At 35.8% G+C, this 19053-nt stretch overlaps 2 protein-coding genes and 1 non-coding gene across 3 annotated transcripts; 1 reads left to right on the top strand and 2 right to left on the bottom strand.

Moving 5' to 3' along the window:
- Positions 1 to 7422: 7422 nt before the first annotated feature.
- On the bottom strand, positions 7423 to 12368 carry LOC126730649 (uncharacterized). The gene is made up of 3 exons (XM_050434985.1): positions 11411 to 12368; positions 11223 to 11291; positions 7423 to 8036 (listed from the first exon to the last, which is right to left on the bottom strand). The coding sequence occupies exons 1-3, from the start codon at positions 11963 to 11965 to the stop codon at positions 7599 to 7601; spliced, it is 1062 nt and encodes a 353-aa protein (XP_050290942.1). The 5' UTR covers positions 11966 to 12368; the 3' UTR covers positions 7423 to 7598.
- A 1458-nt stretch (positions 12369 to 13826) lies between these two features.
- On the top strand, positions 13827 to 13898 carry TRNAG-UCC (transfer RNA glycine (anticodon UCC)). Its single transcript has one exon. It is a non-coding gene; the product is annotated as a tRNA-Gly (tRNA).
- A 1066-nt stretch (positions 13899 to 14964) lies between these two features.
- Positions 14965 to 15840, bottom strand: LOC126730633 (17.6 kDa class I heat shock protein 3-like). The gene has a single exon (XM_050434984.1). It carries the CDS (start codon positions 15618 to 15620, stop codon positions 15168 to 15170), a length of 453 nt encoding a protein of 150 aa, XP_050290941.1. The 5' UTR covers positions 15621 to 15840; the 3' UTR covers positions 14965 to 15167.
- Positions 15841 to 19053: the final 3213 nt, after the last annotated feature.

Below are 19053 nucleotides of genomic sequence, written 5' to 3'. Positions count from 1 at the left end.
TTTACATTTTATAATTGGACTAGTGCAAAGATTGCATATTTAGCTATTGTAGGTGATATGGTCTGGTATCAACTATGTGCCAGTAGAGACTTTTTTCTTTATCAGCTTTGATTTGTAATAACTCATGAGCAATCACAAAGTACACATTGAGTAACCACCCATCTCAGGATACAAAGCAATAATATTATCGTATAAGGTATTGAAAATTTGAAAAATTGAACATGTAGGAAAATTTTTTAATTTTTTAATTTTACTATAAATAAAACTTACAAATTGATATAGTGATGAATGTGATGTTGGATTATGTGTGTTTCAAACATTTAACCTTTGCTTTGTGTCCCACATTGGTTAGGAATAAACATTGTTATAAGTTCATAAGACTTTGCATATCTTAAGTCGTAAGTTGGAATACAATGGGCTAGGTGTTGGCTTGGGTTTGAGCTTGGGTTTGTTATATCTTTCTTGGGCCTCACTTGTTCCCTTTCTTTCTTTTAGCCCAAATTTGATTTGATATATCCGTTGGTGAGTATCTGAGCAGCCTGTTGGGCATCAAATCTACACAATAACCGTTAGAGGCCTAGTCCATTTAGTTAGCCCACTTGTTTTCCTTAGTTGGCATATATAAAACTTGTTTTCACTTCTTTTCTCTTCAGTTTTTCCTAGCCTTGCTACCGCCACTCTTCTTCCTCTGTTCAGCTATAAATTTTCTGCTCATCTCCACAAAATTTCAGCTTCTAAGTTTTTAGTTTTAAGGAAAGACAATTAAGGTTGTTCCTAGTTCTTCTTGTTTGAGTGTGTGATTAACTTGAAGAAATCACTATAGTTTAATCTTGGGGGGTTGTTTGGCTAAGAGAGCCATTCACACTGAGTTCTACTTCGAGTAGCACGAATAAATTTTTAAGGACAACGCATTTTGCGTGATTTTATAGTTTGTGAGATATTTCTAACTCTATCTATATATTTTTGTCATTGCTAATTTTTTTTAGGGATTGTATTGTTGAACCAAAACTTGTTTTTTATCTCTATATTTTCTAACAATCTTAAAGGTTGAAATCTGTGTTTCAAAAATGAAGAAACAAGTTGTTGATTCTCTTAAGATCGTTTCAAAAATTACAAAGCTTGAGGTTTTTGATGGAAATAATTTTAAATGTTGGAAAGAAAGAGTTTTGCCCATCTTGGAATTTACCAAAATTGACCGGGTTCTTTATGAGCCTAAACCCGATGATGATCCTAAAAATATAGCAAAGTGGAAAAAAACAAATAAATTGTATGTTCATACTATTAAGTGTGGTTTATCTAACAAGTTGCTTGATAATTATTGCCATTTTACTTGTGCTAAAGATTTATGGGATGAACTTAATGGTCGTTATGGGTTTGAAGATGAAGGTGCTAAAAAGTTTGCTACGGCTAAATTTATGTCTTTTCAAATGGTTGAGGAAAAAAGTGTTTCTAGCCAAATTGAAGATTTTCAAAAATTAGTATTCGACCTAGTTAAAAAGGGTGATGTTTTGCCCGAGAGGTTTGTGGCTCATGGCTTTGTGTTAAAGTTGCCGGACTTTTGGAAAGAGTATAAACACCGGTATAGCCACCATAGAACCTATTCGAATCTTCAACAAACTATCATTGATATTCAAATTGAAAAAAACAAATAAGATGTCGAAAAAAGTTTCTAGAGCTAAGGAATTTACTTCCAAGGCTAATGTTGTAGAGGGAGGACCCTCTGGACCTCCACAACATAATAAGAAACATGATTTCAAGGGAAAAAGAAAATTTCATAATAAAAAAGGCCCAAATCCTCAAATCCAAAAGAAAAAGGGTAATTGTTTTATTTGTAACAAGGTAGGTCATTATTCGGCAACATGTAGGGTAAGGGGCAACTTCAACAACAATAAGAACAATAATAAAGGCTCTACATCAAATAAGGCAAATGTAGTGCAAACCGAAGAAATCGTTGCGGTGGTGGTGTGTGAGGCACACTTGGTGACAAAAGTGAACGGATGGGTAGTTAACTCGGCTTGCACAAGACATATTGGTGCATTCAAAGAGGAGTTTAGTTCCTACACTCCTATGGTGGAAGGCACCGAATGTGCATATTTTGGGAACAATAGGCCCGTGCTGGTGAGTGGTAAAGGGAAAGTACTCTTGAAGCCGACTTTCGATAAAACTCTTTCACTCAATAATATCCTTCATGTACCTCACTTTCAACACAATCTCATTTGGTACATTTGCTTGGTAAGGCTGGTATTAAAGTTTTATTTGATGGTGGCATTGTTACTTTAACTAAGAATGAAGTCTTTGTTGGTAAGGGCTATGATGATGAAGGTCTTTTTGTACTTAATATTGATCAAGTTATTAATAAAAATGGTTCATCTTCTTGTCCTTACTTAGTTGATTCTATTGATGTTTGGCATGCTAGACTTGGACATGTGAATCTTGGCTATATAAAGAAAATGAAAGGATGTGGAATTATTAACTCACTAAGTGAAGCTAATATGAATAAATGTGAAATTTGTGCCAAACTAAAATTACCAAGAAACCTTGTAAATCTATAACAAGAGAAACCGAGCTTCTTGGATTGGTACATAGTGACTTGGGTGATTTAAAACACACCATGACTAGAGGTAGTAAAAGATTTTATGTGATTTTTGTTGATGACCACTCTAGATTCACTAAACTTTATTTACTAAGAACCAAGGATGAAGCTTTGGAGATGTATATAAAGTATAAAAGTGAAGTTGAGAACCAAAAGAATAAAAGGATTAAAAGACTTAGAACCGATAGAGGTGGTGAATATGAGTCTAATCCTTTTAAGGAATTTTGTGAACAACATGGCATAATACATGAGGTAACTCCACCTTATCCACCGGAACCTAATGAAATAGCCGAAAGGAAAAATAGAACTTTTAAAGAGATGATAAATGATATGCTTGTTAGTTCTGGACTATCTTCCAACATGTGGGGGGGGGGGGGTGGCCATTCTTTCAGCTTGCCATATTCAAAATAAGGTACATCATAAGAAAACCGATAAAACTCCTTATAAACTTTGGAATATCTCAAAGTGTGGGGGTAATTGGCTAAGGTCATGCTATCCGAGCCTAAAAGGAGAAAGTTTGGTTCTAGAACATGTGATTGTGTGTTTATTGGCTATGCTTGTAATAGTTCATGCTGTAGATTTCTTGTCATCAAAAGTGACGTATTAGAATCATACACTATTATTGAATCCGAAATTGCCATATTCTTTGAGCATGTGTTTCCTTTGAAAAATAAGAAAAAAGAATTGCATGATTCTATTGAAATTTCTAATGACTTTGTTGATGATGTGCAAGAAATAAGAAGGAGCAAGTGAGCTAGGAAGGAAAAGGACTACGATAATGATTTCCTTGCCTATGTCGTTGAAGATGAACTTGTAAGTTACTATGATGCAATTAAATCCGTAGATGCACTTTTTTGGTTGAAAACAATTAATAATGAATTAGAATCTATTATGTCTAATCATACTTGGGAATTAGTTGAGCTTCCACCCAAGGTTAAATCTATTGGTTGCAAATGGGTGTTTAAAAGGAAATTAAAATCAAATGGTACAATTAATAAATTTAAAGCTCGCTTAGTAGCTAAAGGTTATAAGTAAAAACATAATATGGATTATTTTGATACTTATTCTCCAGTTATTAGAATTGCATCTATTAGAATTTTATTTGTCATTGCTTCTATTTACAAACTTGTTGTACATCAAATGGATGTTAAAACTGTTTTTCTAAATGGTGATTTAGAAGAAGAGATTTATATGGAGCAACCCGAGGGTTATGTAGTTCTTTATATGGTTTAAAACAAGCATCTAAATAATGGCATGAAAAATTTGATAATGTTATGCTTACATATGGGTATGTGACCAATGGTGCCGATAAATGCCTATATAGCAAGTTTATTAATAATGAAAGTATTATTATATGTTTATATGTTGATGATTTGCTTATATTTGGAACTCTCGTTAATGTTGTGCATGATACTAAATGCTTCGTTGCCTCTAATTTTGATATGAAAGATTTCGGTGAGGCAAATATAATCTTGGGCATCAAGCTCCTTAGGGATAATGATTGCATTACACTATCACAATCTCACTAAGTAGAGAAAATTCTTAAAAAGTTTGAACACTTTAATATGTCACCTATGTCTACTCCTTTTGACTCAAAGGTGCTCTTGTTTAAAAATCATAGTGATAGTGTTTCACAAGACAAATATGCACAAATCATTAGTAGCTTGATATTTTTGACAAACTGTACTCGCCCTGATATTGCATATGCTATTGGTAAATTGAGTATATATATTCATAATCCTAGCATTGAGCATTGGGATGCAATATTTAGATTGTTAAGATATTTAAAGGATACTTTTGATTATGGTTTGTCATATTGTAATTATCCTGCGATATTAGAAGGATATTGTGATGCTAATTGGATCTCTGATACAGATGAGGTAAAGCCCACTAGTGGATATGTGTTCACACTAGCTGGAAGGGCTGTCTCTTGGAAATTGATAGGCCAAAAACAAATTAACCCCTTGTGATAAATTAACCAATTAATTTAGCCAAGTGAATTAATTAAGTCAATTAACATGCAAACGCGTGGTAGCACAAACAACAAATCACCAATAAACTAATTATGCAGCGGAAAATAAATAACACGGTGATTTGTTTATGAATAGGGAAAACCTAACGGCAAAAATCCCACCGGGTGATTTTCAGGTCACCACTCTCGAAATTCCACTATTATCAAAACAAGCGGTTACAAGTAAAAGAATCTCAGTACCTTATACCAACCTACAATTAAACCTTTACTCCAATACCCAATTGGACTTGTTCTGCAGTGACAATTTCTCCTTTTGATGCATGGCTCCCAGTACGTGACTAACCAATTTGATGCGCGGATCCCAGTACACGGCTTACTCCTTTGCATGAATCCAAGTACATGACTAACTCCACAGCAACCCTTTGATTGTTGTAGTTGATTTGCAGTAGCTTCACATAGAAACACCAATAAGATCTTCAATATTGGTGTAAGAGACTTTGATTAGTTACAGAACCCAAAGGCGTACAAGAAACGCAGTAAGAACTCTTTCTTCTGCAGGAGGAGGCTAGGGTTTCAAAAAGAAAACCTTATGAAGCTCTCTAAGGTTAGGGTTTTTCTTTTTCCACCTCCTTTAAATAGGAGCTTAATGGGCTCTCATATTCCAAATAGGTTTACACAAACCTTGGGCTTTTCTAGTCCAATAAAGATTATACAAACCCACAAACCTTAGGTTTTCCTAGTTCTATAAGGATTATACAAAACCCATAAACAAATAGCCTTTTTGAATAAAAACGTTGCTGGCTATAATCTGAATCCCGTAAGCTCAATAGATCGAGACATCTGTCGAGCTTTAATGAATCTCAACAGATCGAGCTTCTGTCGAGGAGGTATCGAGACTTGCATATTGCACTTTTCTTGAGCAGCTCTTGAGTAATCTTCATGTCTTCAATTTAACCACTTGTAATGATCATCTTGAACCTATTTAGATTTACCCAAAAACAAGTAAAGTGTGTTTTGTCAAGGATATGCCAATTACATAAAAATATGTCCCTAACAGAAATCATCCAAATATACTTGCACAGCAAGATCCACCATGGAATCAGAGTTAATAGCCTTAGAGAAGACTGGGTCTGAAGCCGAGTGGTTTAGGAGTTTGTTAATTGATATATTATTGTATATTAACTCTAGTGCCTCTGTTTGCATACATTGTGATTGCCAGGTTGCCATAGCACGTGTTAAGAGCAAAATCTATAATGGGAAAAGTCGACATATCCGATTGAGGCACAAAATTGTGAGGCAGCTTATTGATAATGGTGTAATGTCCTTAGACTTTGTGTGATCAGAAAGGAGTTTGGTCGATTCTTTAACCAAGCCACTAGCAAGAAGGTTAGTGAATGAGACATTGAGGGGGATAGGATTGACACCCAAATTGTGACATTATGGCCACTGCACAACCTCTATGATAGGTGATTCCATGCAGGGGTTAAGTGGGTAAAGGTCATTTGTGATCCATATGAGCATTGTCATTTATTATGTATTCTGCTATCTCATTGAGGAGATTAGTGGTGAGTTCATCCCTATGGTGTGAGACAGTGCTAATTTGCAAATTGTTAGAGGTTGAGCTCTAGCTCTTAATGGATCCATAGTCTTTACCTGTTGGGATGGGGTGTACTACACACACTCTTGATGGATGCCAACTATGTGGGAGTGGAAGTTGTGCTGCTTCCTATGAGACTTGGGTAGGTCTCTAAAGCTCTCATGAAACTAAGTGGCGCATGGCCTGTATAAGGCACCAACCCGCTTATGGAACAACCTTGGTAAAGAAAGATATGTGAGTGGTAAGTTTGGTTTTCTAATAGCTTAGTTAAAAGAGTCTAACTCTACCATTGTCTAGTAGTTCCTACTTATTTATCCTAAGTATGGTTAAAACCTTATGGTACCATATTGATGCATGCCTTCTTGAGTTTATTGACTTTCCTAGTTTAGTGTTTGTAACATGTGGGGGATTGTTGGAGTATGTGTGTTTCGAACACTTAACCTTTGCTTTGTGTCCAACATTGGTTAGGAGTAAACATTGTTATAAGTTTATAAGGTTTTGCATATCTTAAGTGGTAAGTTGGAATACAATGGGTTAGGTGTTAGCTTGGGCTTGAGCTTGAGCTTGGGTTTGTTATATCTTTCTTGGGCCCCACTTTTTTCCTTTCTTTCTTTTAGCCCAAATTTGATTTGATATATCCGTTGGTGAGTATCTGAGCAGCCCGTTGGGCATCAAATCTGCATAGTAACTGTTAGAGACTTAGTCCATTTAGTTAGCTCACTTGTCTTCCTTAGTTGGCATATATAAAACCCTGTTTTCACTTCTTTTCTCCTCAATTTTTCCTAGCCTTGCTGCCACCACTCTCCCTCCTCTGTTCAGCTCTAAATTTTATGCTCATCTCCACAAAATTTCAGCTTCTAAGTTTTAAGTTTTAAGAAAAGGCAATTAAGGTTATTCCTAGTTCTTCTTGTTTGAGTGTGTAATCAACTTGAAGAAATCATTATAGTTTAATCTTGGGGGGTTGTTCGGTTAAAAGAGTCATTCACATTGAGTTCTACTTGGGGTGGCACGAATTAATCTTTAAGGACAACGCATTTTGCGTAATTCTATAGTTTGTGAGATCTTTCTAACTCTATCTATTTATTTTTGTCATTGCTAATTTTTTTAGGGTTGGTATTGTTGAACCAAAACTTGTTTTTTTTATCTCTATATTTTCTAACATGTGATTAGTATGAACAACATAAAATACTTCTCAATTACTTTTTTCTTTTAAGTTGATGTATCAAATTTGTAAAATCCATATACTATAATTAATTTGTAATATTTGTAACATTACTCAAATGGTATATACACCAAGTCCAATACCTTGCAACAAATAACGAAGCCTAACCTTTCATTATTGGGCAGAATGCAAATTATTAGAGATATGATGATACATTTTTCAGACATTTATGAACACACACAAACAAAAGCTTCAAGCTTGGCGGACATCTTTCTCAGCCAGAGATCTCAATGGTCTTGACCTCTGGTTTCTTCACAACCCCCTCTATAGGAACAAACACGGTGAGAACTCCATTCTCCATACTAGCCTTAACCTGATCAGTCCTTGCATTTTTTGGTAACCTGAACCTACGAAGGAACTTTCCACTGCTTCTTTCTACACGATACCACTTATCTTTCTTCTCCTCTTGCTCTTTGCTCCTTTCTCCGCTAATTTGAAGAATTTTGCCTTCTTCAACCTCAACTTTCACCTCCTCCTTTACGAGTCCCGGAAGGTCCGCCTTGAAGACATGAGCCTCTGGGGTCTCCTTCCAATCAATTCGCAAGTTGGGTAAATTAGCATAGGTTTCGATTGCTATGGCAGGGGCGTAAGCAATGCTAGAGTTGAAGAAGCCATCGACGGGATCCCATATGTCTAGAAATGACTGAGAACGCTGAAATTTTTGAAGCCAGGTAAAGCTTAAGAAAGAAGGAAATATTAAAGTTTATGTCTAGGAATGTACAAGGGCAACAAGGCTTTGGCAGAAGCAACTTTTAGCTAGATATGTAGACCAGCTAGCTATTATGTTTTCACGTACCAAAATTGGGTGACGTGTTTTCATGTACCAAAATTAGGCCACTTTTGGGTTTTTGGAAGTTGTTACTACATAGGTTTTAACTACTAAAATTTAATCGAAGAAGGAAAAAGAAACCAAAACAGCAAGATATAGATACATAATAGAAGATTTGTCTTCCCATATTTGAACACCACAAATGGTGGTGGGGTTTCGATAGGCTAGCAAGCTGTTGCCAAAGATTTGCCATTTCACATTACTTAATAACCCATAATTACATTTCTTTCCCCTTCATTTTTGAAAAGCAAGATGTATAATTGGAGAAAGCTTTCATGTTATAATTGGCTTTGGTAGTTCAATAAAGCTAGTGGTGTGTGTGGGTGTTGATATTACTTCCATTTAAATAGAAGTTTAAAATGCCTTACTAAAGGTTGTTTGAGTTTGCTAAAAGAAAGAAATATTTTACTATCGTTCAGTATGTGGCTTTGGTAGTTCAATAAAGTGTACTTGATTAATTGGATTGTTTATCCTCCCACATAATGCCATCAAGACTAAATAGAGAACTCAGGATTTTTTTTTTAATGTAAAGATGCTTCATTGGTAAGAGCTAAATAACATGAGAAGTGGTTTGTTCTCCTAAGAAAGAAAAATATCCTGACCTAAAAATAATTTGGGATTGAAATAAGACAAAAATTATTAGAAATATCTGGAAATCTATATGTTCTTGTCTTCAGGATCAATTTGGGTTGCTTCAATGAATACAATCTAATTGAAAGAGAAAAATTTTTAGGTGGAAAAAATTCCTAAGGACAACACATGTGGTTGGAGAAAGTTGCTTAGACTAAGGGAAGATTAGGTGACATTGTACCTTGTATGGTATAAGCCTAGTAACAACATTTACATCAATCCATCTAAAGTAGCATAGGCTTGACAATTTTGCCCAACCAACCCCAAAAAAACACTCATCAACTCATGCAAAATTATGTAAAATAGGATTCTAGTTAGAGTAACCATGCAAATATACATGGTTGTTGTTCATATGCAAATTTGATTTTAATATTTTCTTTATTCACAGAGAGAGAGAGAGAGAGAGAGAGAGAGAGAGAGAGAGAGAGAGAGTAATAAAATATTGATAAAAAAATCTAATGAAATGTAATGTAAAATAGATAATATGATGTGAGTATTTTTGAAAAATGGTTATGTAAAATAAATAAAAAGTAGGTTTTTATATTAAAGAATTTTTGCACTAGTTGGTGCGAATACTCTTATATTGTACCAATCATATCGGGATATTCAGCACACTACTCTAGTTCAAAAGAATTTGGAGTTGGCATCTTTGGGGTCATATATAAAACTAATTCTAGAATTATCATAAAATGTCCAATTTAGAGGTTTTTTAGAGAAAGTTATGGTCATTTTACTAAAGATTGCTTAAGATGGCAGAATACATAGAAGTAGCAAATTTTGAATTTTCTTACTTTTAGTTTTGGTCATTTGTTTTCCAAAGTGTATTTTCTAATTTCCAAAGTTACGGCCATTAATTAGTTGTGTTTCTAATTTTGAATTCGCAAGTTTCTTGCACTGTATCTCTTACATTGTGTTTGGAAATTTGGAGTGGAAAGAGTGTAAAGGCTAAGGGGAGGGGGGGGGGGGGGGGAGGGTGGCAAAGGAGAGGAGATGGGAGGGGAATTGTTACCCCTTTTCCATTCTTTGGATGTTTTAAAACTTAAGTACAGAGAAAGGAATCCTTCCCTTTGTTTGGGTAATTAAACATTAATGGTCTGTTTGGTTGGGGTGATAAAAAAGTGAGAAGATAGAAAATGAATAGATGATGGAAAAGGAGAGGAGAGGAGATGGGAGGGGAATTGTTACCCCTTTTCCATTCTTTGGATGTTTTAAAACTTAAGTACGGAGAAAGGAATCCTTCCCTCTGTTTGGGTAATTAAACATCAATGGTCTGTTTGGTTTGGGTGGTAAAAAAGTGAGAAGATAGAAAATGAAGAGATGATGGAAAAGTAAAAAGAGAAAAAATATTTTATTTTTTTTCATCTTGTTTGGTTTGAGGAGAGAAAAACTGGAGGGATGGAAAACTAATTTGTTAGTTGAGAAGAAAAATTAGAAGATATAAAAATGTAGTTTGTATAAAATTATTCTCATACGCCTATTACATAAGACAAGAAATAATTTCCTTACAATAATTAAAAAAAATGATTATCAAATAAAATTAAAAGAATAAAATCTTACAAAAATGAATACATCATTAATATTATAATATTATTTTTTTTGTTATTTTATATATATATATATAAAAACAATTAGAGGTGCTTCTAAAAATATATATATATAGAGAGAGAGAGAGAGAGAGAGAGAGAGAGAGGTGAAAGCTAACATTTGATGTAAAAGAACCCCACTGTTGATTAAAAAAGGAAAAAAAAAGCAAAAGCAACTTGATTAAAAAGAAAATACTTTGAAAAAAAAACGTAAACATAACTCAAAAGACGTTAAAAAAGAAAAGAATAAAAAGAAGAAAGAAGTAACTTTAATGCATAGATACACCGGAGAGGAAGGCGCAAAATTTCGTGTTTTCTCATTTACCTCTTTTCTTCTCATTTTCTTTCCTTAAATCTCCTCCAATTAGTGAAATAAAATTTTGGTGGGCTCAGAGATAAAATACTTAATTGAGTCCTATCAAAATCTTTCCAAATTTCTTTTCCAACCAAACAACTCGAAAACCTTTTTTTTTTCTCTTATTTTTTCTCCTCTCCGTCTTTCTACTTCCTTTTCCTGCTCATCTATTTAAATAAGTTGGGTGGATTTATTTAAATAAGTTTGGTGGATTCCTTAAAGTGGCGAGTGTTTCTATACTCTTCTACCTTGTGTGGATTACTTTGGATTGTAGTGGTTGTATAGTTGCTACTTGTTCTTGAGGTTGTAGTTTGTCTCTGCAACTTGTTATTTAGTTGCTTGTTATGATTTTTCTAAAAAAATTATTGGATTATATGTTTCTTTTCAATAAAATTTTACTTATTTATCCAGAAAAGGGAAAAAAAAAAGTCCTCAATGTACCTTACTCCCAATGAAAAAATCTGTAAGGACTGTGGTAGAGTCGAATGAAGCCGTTATCAGCTCCAAACCCTAAAGACAACACACAACTCAAATCAATTAAATCAAATAACGGCAGAAACCCAAATTCAAACAAATAATATTTAACAAATACCATTTGAGTAAGAAAACAAAAAATCTATTAAGATAACCTTCTTTATGTCAAGCTCGACCATCTTCTCCCTTAGGGAACTGACATCTTTGACATATAAATTAGTGAGAAGGGTAACGCCAGAAATGGTAGACATTGGTTTCACCGTCAGATCATCCATCACCATATATGTCACCACATCTCTGACATACCCTGTCTCCTTCACCTCAGTACTAGGAGCATTCGGTTGAGCAAACCCAAATGCAAGACTTGATTGTCCAGATGAGAATGAGGGTGTGCTTGGTGTTGGTGGTACAAAGTCCAGCAACAATTGAGGGGTATGAGTGTTTGATGAGAAGGATGGTTTAGGCCTCAAGAGAGAGTCCTTGCTTGCCTTTGATTGAAGAAAGCTGGGGTCAAGGTTTTCAATACTCTCATAGACTCTACTCAAAGACCCTAACCCAACCAGGTCATGTTTCGAAAGAAGTCCCATTATGGAACCAAGAGGTACCTGTAGGCATCCAAAGAGGAAGTCCACAAATTCCTTTCCGGCCTCTGCAAAAACTACCTTATTAGAGTTGTTGTCTATAAGAAGTTTCAAGTTTAATGTCGCCATCTTGGTCTGTGTCCAGTTATATGGGTTTGTTAGCAGAGAGCTTAGACTATATCGGCAGACTACAAAAAATATTTGTGCTGAAATTTGCCATATTTATTACAAAAAATGAGCATGAGGTTTTTCTTTCGCTTTAATTTCCTTACTGCACAAGAAAGGCTTTTTCTTTGTACGTAGTACCAAAAAAAAAACTCCAGAGTATACTTTTCTTTGCTTTTATGTTTTGGACCAAGGATAACTTAAATCTTCTCCTACGATTCTGTCAATAAGGTCCTCCTTTTATGGAATGTACCATTTCTTTGTCGTCGAGCAATGAATAACGGTACAAATGCCACTACCAAGAAAAGACATTAAAGTGGCATCAGGCTGTAGTCTTTAGTCCTCTTGTGGATGTACTACACTATCAATTGAGACTAACAAACTTTTAGCATTAGCATTAAGTGTGTTAAAACACCGAAACTGTTATTTTAGCACACCAAACAACAATTAAAAAAATAAATAAATAAAAACAAGTTTCATCCAGCATGCACTATTGCAAGCTCAAAATTTTGGGTCATGGAGTTGGGATTCAAACTTCCTTCCATCCAAGAATAAAGTCATTAAGAAAAAAAAAATGCAAAATATGATTCAAAAGTTTAATCATCAACTTTAGAGCATCGTGAAGCCATAAATTTAGCTATTTGGAACCATAAAAATTTACTTTATCTATTTTACCTTCTCACTTCACAAAATATCCAACATTAATAGTTTTATTTTAACTTTTAACACGATAAAATAATATAAACAACACAATAAAATAATATATCCACTATAATAAATAATTCATTTATATATTATTATTTTATTTGTTTTTCCTTGTCTTCAAGCACTCACGGTGACACCACCACCACAAACACAAACACAAACCCAGCAACCCCACAGCATAACCCAAACCTAAACCCACAACACAAACCCAGCAACCCATATAACACAAATCCAGCAATCCCAAATCAACCAAAAACCACACAAACCCACATTACGACCCACCCACCACACCCACGTACCCAATCACCCATAGCCACGGTTTGACCCACAAAGCCGAGGACCCACCCCACCCACACCCATGGCATGACCCACCACACCCACAACCACATGGCAAAAGAAGAGACCCTCACACATCAGAGAAAATTTTGGAAAGAAAGAGAGAAAAAATTTGAGAAGAAAAAGAAAAAGAAAAAATATTAAGAAGAAGAGAAGAGGAAAAATGAGATAGCCGATGAAGATTGAGAGACACAAAGGGGCAGAGAACGAAAAAAATAGAAAAGAAAAGAAAAGATTAAAATATTCTTACTAGCATGAGCGCAATATAAATTTTTTATGTATTTTTTTTTAAACCTTTGAGCTATAATGCACAGCCATTTTTGGCTGTGTACTATAGCCAAGAAGCCAAAATTTTTGGGTTTTGCTCTACCAATGCAACCTCAATTTTGTAGTTGATAGTACTAAAAATAGTGATATGACTTTTTAACATCATCAATAATAAGCTCTTAAAAAATGCATTAACGTGTCTTCTTTTTTTGCCAAATCGATAGACTTTGATTACTATTTAAATGGGAACTTTTTTTTTTTTCAAATTCAGTTTCCTATCCCAGCTGGAACTAGATTTGGTTGCTGCCAATGAGGCAAATTACTGGTCGTTAAGATAATTGAATCCCATCAACTCTTAGAGCTTTCAATTTACTGAGAGCCTCCCTGATAGCTAGCAAAATTGCAGAAAGGACATAGAAGAGCTATTTCTCATTGTCCAGGTGAGTAATATTTAAAAATATTTAGACTCTAGCCAAAAGAATAAAAATAATAAAGTTCTTCAATGTCCCACAACAAAGCGTTTGTAGTCCAACGGTTAGGATAATTGCCTTCCAAGCAATAGACCCGGGTTCGACTCCCGGCAAACGCAATTCCTTTTGGGAACAACAGTACTTGAAATTAAGTTTTACTTTTTCAGAATATGTAAGACCATTTTATTCGCAAAACAATTATTACAATTGAACACCTATTTCAATATTTTTAGATGCAATTCACACTTCTTTTACATTGACACAAACAAAATCTCACACATTGATTCCTTGTTTATTTAAGGAATTTTGACAGAATTTTAAGATCATTCTATTCACAAAACAATTATTACAATTGAACACCCATTTCAATGTTTTTAGATGCAATTCACACTTCTTTTCCCAGACAAAAAAAATAAAATAAAATAAATACTGATTCATATTTGATAGCTTAAAAGTTTTAAACATGATTATCAAAATTTCAATTTAGATCCTACGATTTCACTTGGCCAAAACAACCCAATCAATTTAGATCTTTTAAAGATTTTTGTGATTGTTCAAAATCGATAAGATCATACAATTCTAAAGACCTCAAACAATCTTAATTTCTTGTAATTTTTTTTAACTTTGATAGAAAATTTAGTTGAACTCAAATAAAAAATTAAAATCTCAATAGACTAAAATTTTCTACTCTAACATAAAGAGAGTGCCAATTGAACCAAAAAAACAAACTAATAAAATGTTACATTCTAATATTTTTGACATTTTTAAATAATACTCACAAATAAATATAATAATAAATGATAATTATATCAATAAATATATAATTTATATGATTATTTAATATATCAATATATATTTTTTTCTAATATTACAATCTATTCCTCAAGTAATATCTCCTCAAATAATATAAGATATTACCATCCACTACCCGATTTACCATCCGTGATTATCTAACTCCCACTTTCTCAGTTTTGACATCCTTAATTTTAAGACCATTTTATTCACAAAACCATTATTACAATTGAACACCTATTTCAATATTTTTGGATGCAATCCGCACTTCCTTTACACACAGGCACAGACAAAGAGTCATACATTGATTTCTTGTTTATTGAAGGCATTTGATATCTTAAAAGTTAAAACTGGTAGCTTAATTAACCAGAGATCTCAATGGGCTTGACTATCATGTTCTACTTTTCAAAATGAGACCATTTTATTCACAAAACAATTATTACAACAATTGAACACCCATTTCAATTGTTTTACAAGCAATTCACACTGCTCTTAGTCTTACACACACCAAAGACACAAACAAAAACACACATCATAATTCTTTGTTTATTTGCGGCATTTGGTAGCTTTTAAAGTTAAAAAAACTGGTCGCTTAATTAACCTGAAATCTCAATGGGCTTGACCTCAGGCTTCTTTTCCTCCACCTTAGGCACAGTCACAGTGAGCACCCCGTTTTCCATGCTAGCCTTAATCTCATCCATCTTTGCATTTTGAGGCAGCCTAAACCTCCTCAAGAACTTGCCGCTGCTCCTTTCAACACGGTGCCACTTCTCATTCTTCTCCTCTTGCTCTTTGCTCCTCTCCCCACTAATCTGAAGAACTCTACCTTCCTCAACCTCAACCTTCACCTCCTCTTTCTTCAGCCCCGGAAGGTCAGCTTTGAAAACATGAGCCTCTGGGGTCTCCTTCCAGTCAATCCGCACGTTGGCAAACGAAGAGGTTTCAGGCACCGAGGTGAAAAGCCCATCAAAAGGGTCCCATATGTCGAGGGAAAATGGGTCGAACACGTTGGTTCGTCGGCCTCCAAAGATGCTAGGAATGAGAGACATGTTGGTTGGAAAACTTTGAAAACAATAACTCAAACACAGAGTGCGCTTGAAAGAAAAACAAATGAGAGCTTTTAGAGTTTGGTCTTTTCCACGATGGGTTGGAGAGTTTATGAGCTCCCTATTATATAGATATGGGTGGAGGATTCTGGTTTGTGATAAGAAGAGACTAGAAAGGCCAATAGGAGACTAAAGACCAATAGGGAAAGTGGATTCTGGCACCTTCATGGCTATTCTATAGCAAGTTATTATTGAATTCTGAAGTATATTATTATATTACTGAATATTCTAAATGAATAGTCTGCTTTTTCTATAACCTTCTACCACCTTCATCTGCAATTCTGCATCATCTTTCATTTATTAGCATTTGATCATTTATTTATTAGTTTATTTATTTTTATTTTTAAAGACCACCCTATTTCTCATATGGGTGGTGTTGATTACTTACACTTTGTTATACATGCTCAAACTGTACATAAATTGTAATTTAAAATTGCAGTTTTAACAGAGTTTGTGAATTAGTTTTTACTTCTCTCATAAATTGTTGAAATGATTAATTGTGATTGATAGACAATAACTTTCAAATGGATTCACAATTTTTTTTTTCTCTACCATTCTTAACCAACAATATTAAAATTGTGACAAAAATTATATCAATAAACTTTCTCCTTATTTATAGAGATGCATGAGTTTCCATAATTAACAGAATGTTTAGTTAGTGAAATTTGATATGCTCCAAACATGTATAATCATGACAATGTGATTTTTTTTTTTTTTAATAATCTGACAATGCGATGTTTGGACACCTAAGTACATGGAAATCTAAGTATGTCAATGTTAGAATTGATTAGAACTTTGATAAGATTTTAAAGAATGTGAGATGTTTTTCTTTTGTATATTCTAACGAATTGCGTAGGAATTCTTTTTTCTTCCAAGATATCATTAGGTTTATCAATATAATTGTGGGGCCAGAGAGCTCACAACCCGGTCCACTTCCCATTAGGGCTCAGTGCCCGTGCCGAGGATGGGATATGCCGAGGACGAGCAGTGAAAGTCCGAATTTCCCGTACTCACAACCGAGGATCTCCCTGTCCTCGGCTTCCCAAGACTTCAAGAGAAAGCTCAACGTATCGTCTAAGGGAACCTCCTGAGTACCCTCAGAAGAGAAGGCGAGCAGAGTAGGACTCATATGGGAATAGAGAATATAAAAGGCTCACGAAGAAGACGTCACCTCCGCATTAAATACGCCCGCAAACGTACTGACCATATTAATGGGAAAAGACTCTTGAATAGTGTAGTTTCAATTAGCGTAACTAACAAAAAGCTGGGTGAAGCAGCTGATGGGACGGGTACAGAAGTAGGCACCTGCCTGATCAACAAGTGGAGGGCTAAGATCGACCAAGGAGGGCTATATAATGTGAAGGTTAATGCACCAAGAAAGGGGCTGGGAAAAATGACCAAAAACTAGAGCCTCCCAGCCCGCCTCCTGGAGAAAGACTCCTAGGGCGAGCACGATTTAATTATGTATGAACACCACGAAAAACCCACTGTCTGGTGACCAAGGCCTAGCCTTTCAGACCCACGCTCTATAAATGATATTGTTTGGGCCTTTTTACGTGCGAACCCAACATTATTCTGGGTCGTTACAAATCGTGTCCTTACAATTGGCGCCGTCTGTGGGGAAGGCTTGTGTGTTGGCACAAGCGGTAGGTTGAAACAGTCCCCTTGTCATTTCTAACAGCCGGTTGTAGTGTTCTAGCGAAAAGTTCTACTAGGGGCTATGATTCTTTACTAGGGGCTGCGCTTCGTAGCGTCAGCAGAACGAATGGTTCTAGGGGCATGGCCGAGGAGCTAATTCCCTTTAAACCAAGGTCCCATGCCATAGCCGAGGGGTTACTTCCCCCAACAACTTAAATATCAAGTTTTGGACAAAACCAAAGTATTGCATGGTTCTCGGACTCAAACCTATGGGGAAACCAACTACTTATCAAAATCAAGTTTTGGACAGAACCAAGGTATTGCATGGTCCTCGGACTCAAACTTATAGGGAAACCAACTACTTATCAAAATCAAGTTTTGGACAGAATCAAGGTATTGCATGGTCCTCGAACTCAAACCTATGGGGAAACCAACTACTTATAAATATCAAGTTTTGGAAAGAACCAGGGTATTGCATGGTCCTCGGACTCAAACCTATGGGGAAACCAACTACTTATAAAAATCAAGTTTTGGACAGAACCAGGGTATTGCATGGTCCTCGGACTCAAACTTATGGGGAAACCAACTACTTATAAATATCAAGTTTTGGACAGAACTAGGGTATTGCATGGTCCTCGGACTCAAACCTATGGGGAAACCAACTACTTATAAAAATCAAGTTTTGGACAGAACCAGGGTATTGCATGGTCCTCGGACTCAAACCTATGGGGAAACCAACTACTTAAAAAATCAAGTTTTGGACAAAACCAAAGTATTGCATGGTACTCAGACTCAAACCTATGGGGAAACCAACTACTCAAACGAGGTTCGGACACCAAATTGGCCCCAATGACATACGGGACATCCCGAGCGAGGTCTATATCTCCACAAAAGGAAGTCCAGATGTAAGTCTAACGCCCAATGGGTGCAGATAAGTTAACACTCCGAAATATGATTCCAAATATATCGTATGCATGACAATTTATACTTAGTGAAATAGCTAGTTCAAAAGTCATTAGGTTCATAACAATAGTAAGCATCGACGAGACATATGGCATATAATCAAAAGGAAAGAGTAACGAAGGGATTTCATATGCATGTTCAACAACTTCAAACTACAAACAAATTATAAATTTTTTCAAACGAGAAAACAAAAGAGAAACTGTGCTATCATTAAACTAAAAACATATGTGGAGGCTGGTAGGGGCTTCTACTCCTTTAATCCTGTGTCGGCCACATCTGGGGAGGGCAAAACAGAGCTTTCCTCAATGACCTGGGGGACAGTCCCCTCAGGAAGAGGCTGACCGGGATCGGTGTCGGGGCTCTTGGGGACCTCGGCAAGGGGAATCGCCTGCAGGGGCTGGGCAAGGATGACAGGTTCTTCAGCGCCGGGGATTTGAGCACTGGCAGTCGGCTCGGTACCTTCCTTAAGAGCCTCGGAATTCAGATCTTCAGGTGCTCTTGCTGTATCAGGAGGCTCTCCTTCATTGGACAACTCGTCGGAGGGAACGATGATTTGAGCAGCCTCTGACTGAGTAGCATTGGCCTCCTTGGGGTCGCGCACGGCCTCAGAACTGGATGGGGTAGTCTCGCGGATAGCTGGGGGGTAAAATATGCTCTCCGCCTTCCACAAGTCAGACGAGGCATCCACCCCAGCTCATTTCAGGGCCTCTTCCCAAACCTGGGAGTAGTAAAGCTTGCATACTCCAGGAATTTGGGCTTTGAGGAAGGCTTGGGT

The sequence above is a fragment of the Quercus robur genome, chromosome 1, assembly GCF_932294415.1.
Source record: "Quercus robur chromosome 1, dhQueRobu3.1, whole genome shotgun sequence".
In the NCBI taxonomy this organism is placed as follows: Eukaryota; Viridiplantae; Streptophyta; class Magnoliopsida; order Fagales; family Fagaceae; genus Quercus; species Quercus robur.
The sequence above is the reverse complement of the archived record's forward strand: the minus strand, read 5'-3'. Positions and strand labels throughout refer to the sequence as shown.

Coding starts and splice junctions, on each gene's coding strand:
- LOC126730633 (XM_050434984.1), bottom strand. CDS start 15,620: ATGTCTCTCATTCCTAGCATCTTTGGAGGCCGACGAACCAACGTGTTC.
- LOC126730649 (XM_050434985.1), bottom strand. CDS start 11,965: ATGGCGACATTAAACTTGAAACTTCTTATAGACAACAACTCTAATAAG. Junction 11,292..11,410: donor TCGAGCTTGACATAAAGAAG/GTTATCTTAATA, acceptor TGTTGTCTTTAG/GGTTTGGAGCTGATAACGGC. Junction 8,037..11,222: donor ATTTTTTCATTGGGAGTAAG/GTACATTGAGGA, acceptor CAAAAATTTCAG/CGTTCTCAGTCATTTCTAGA.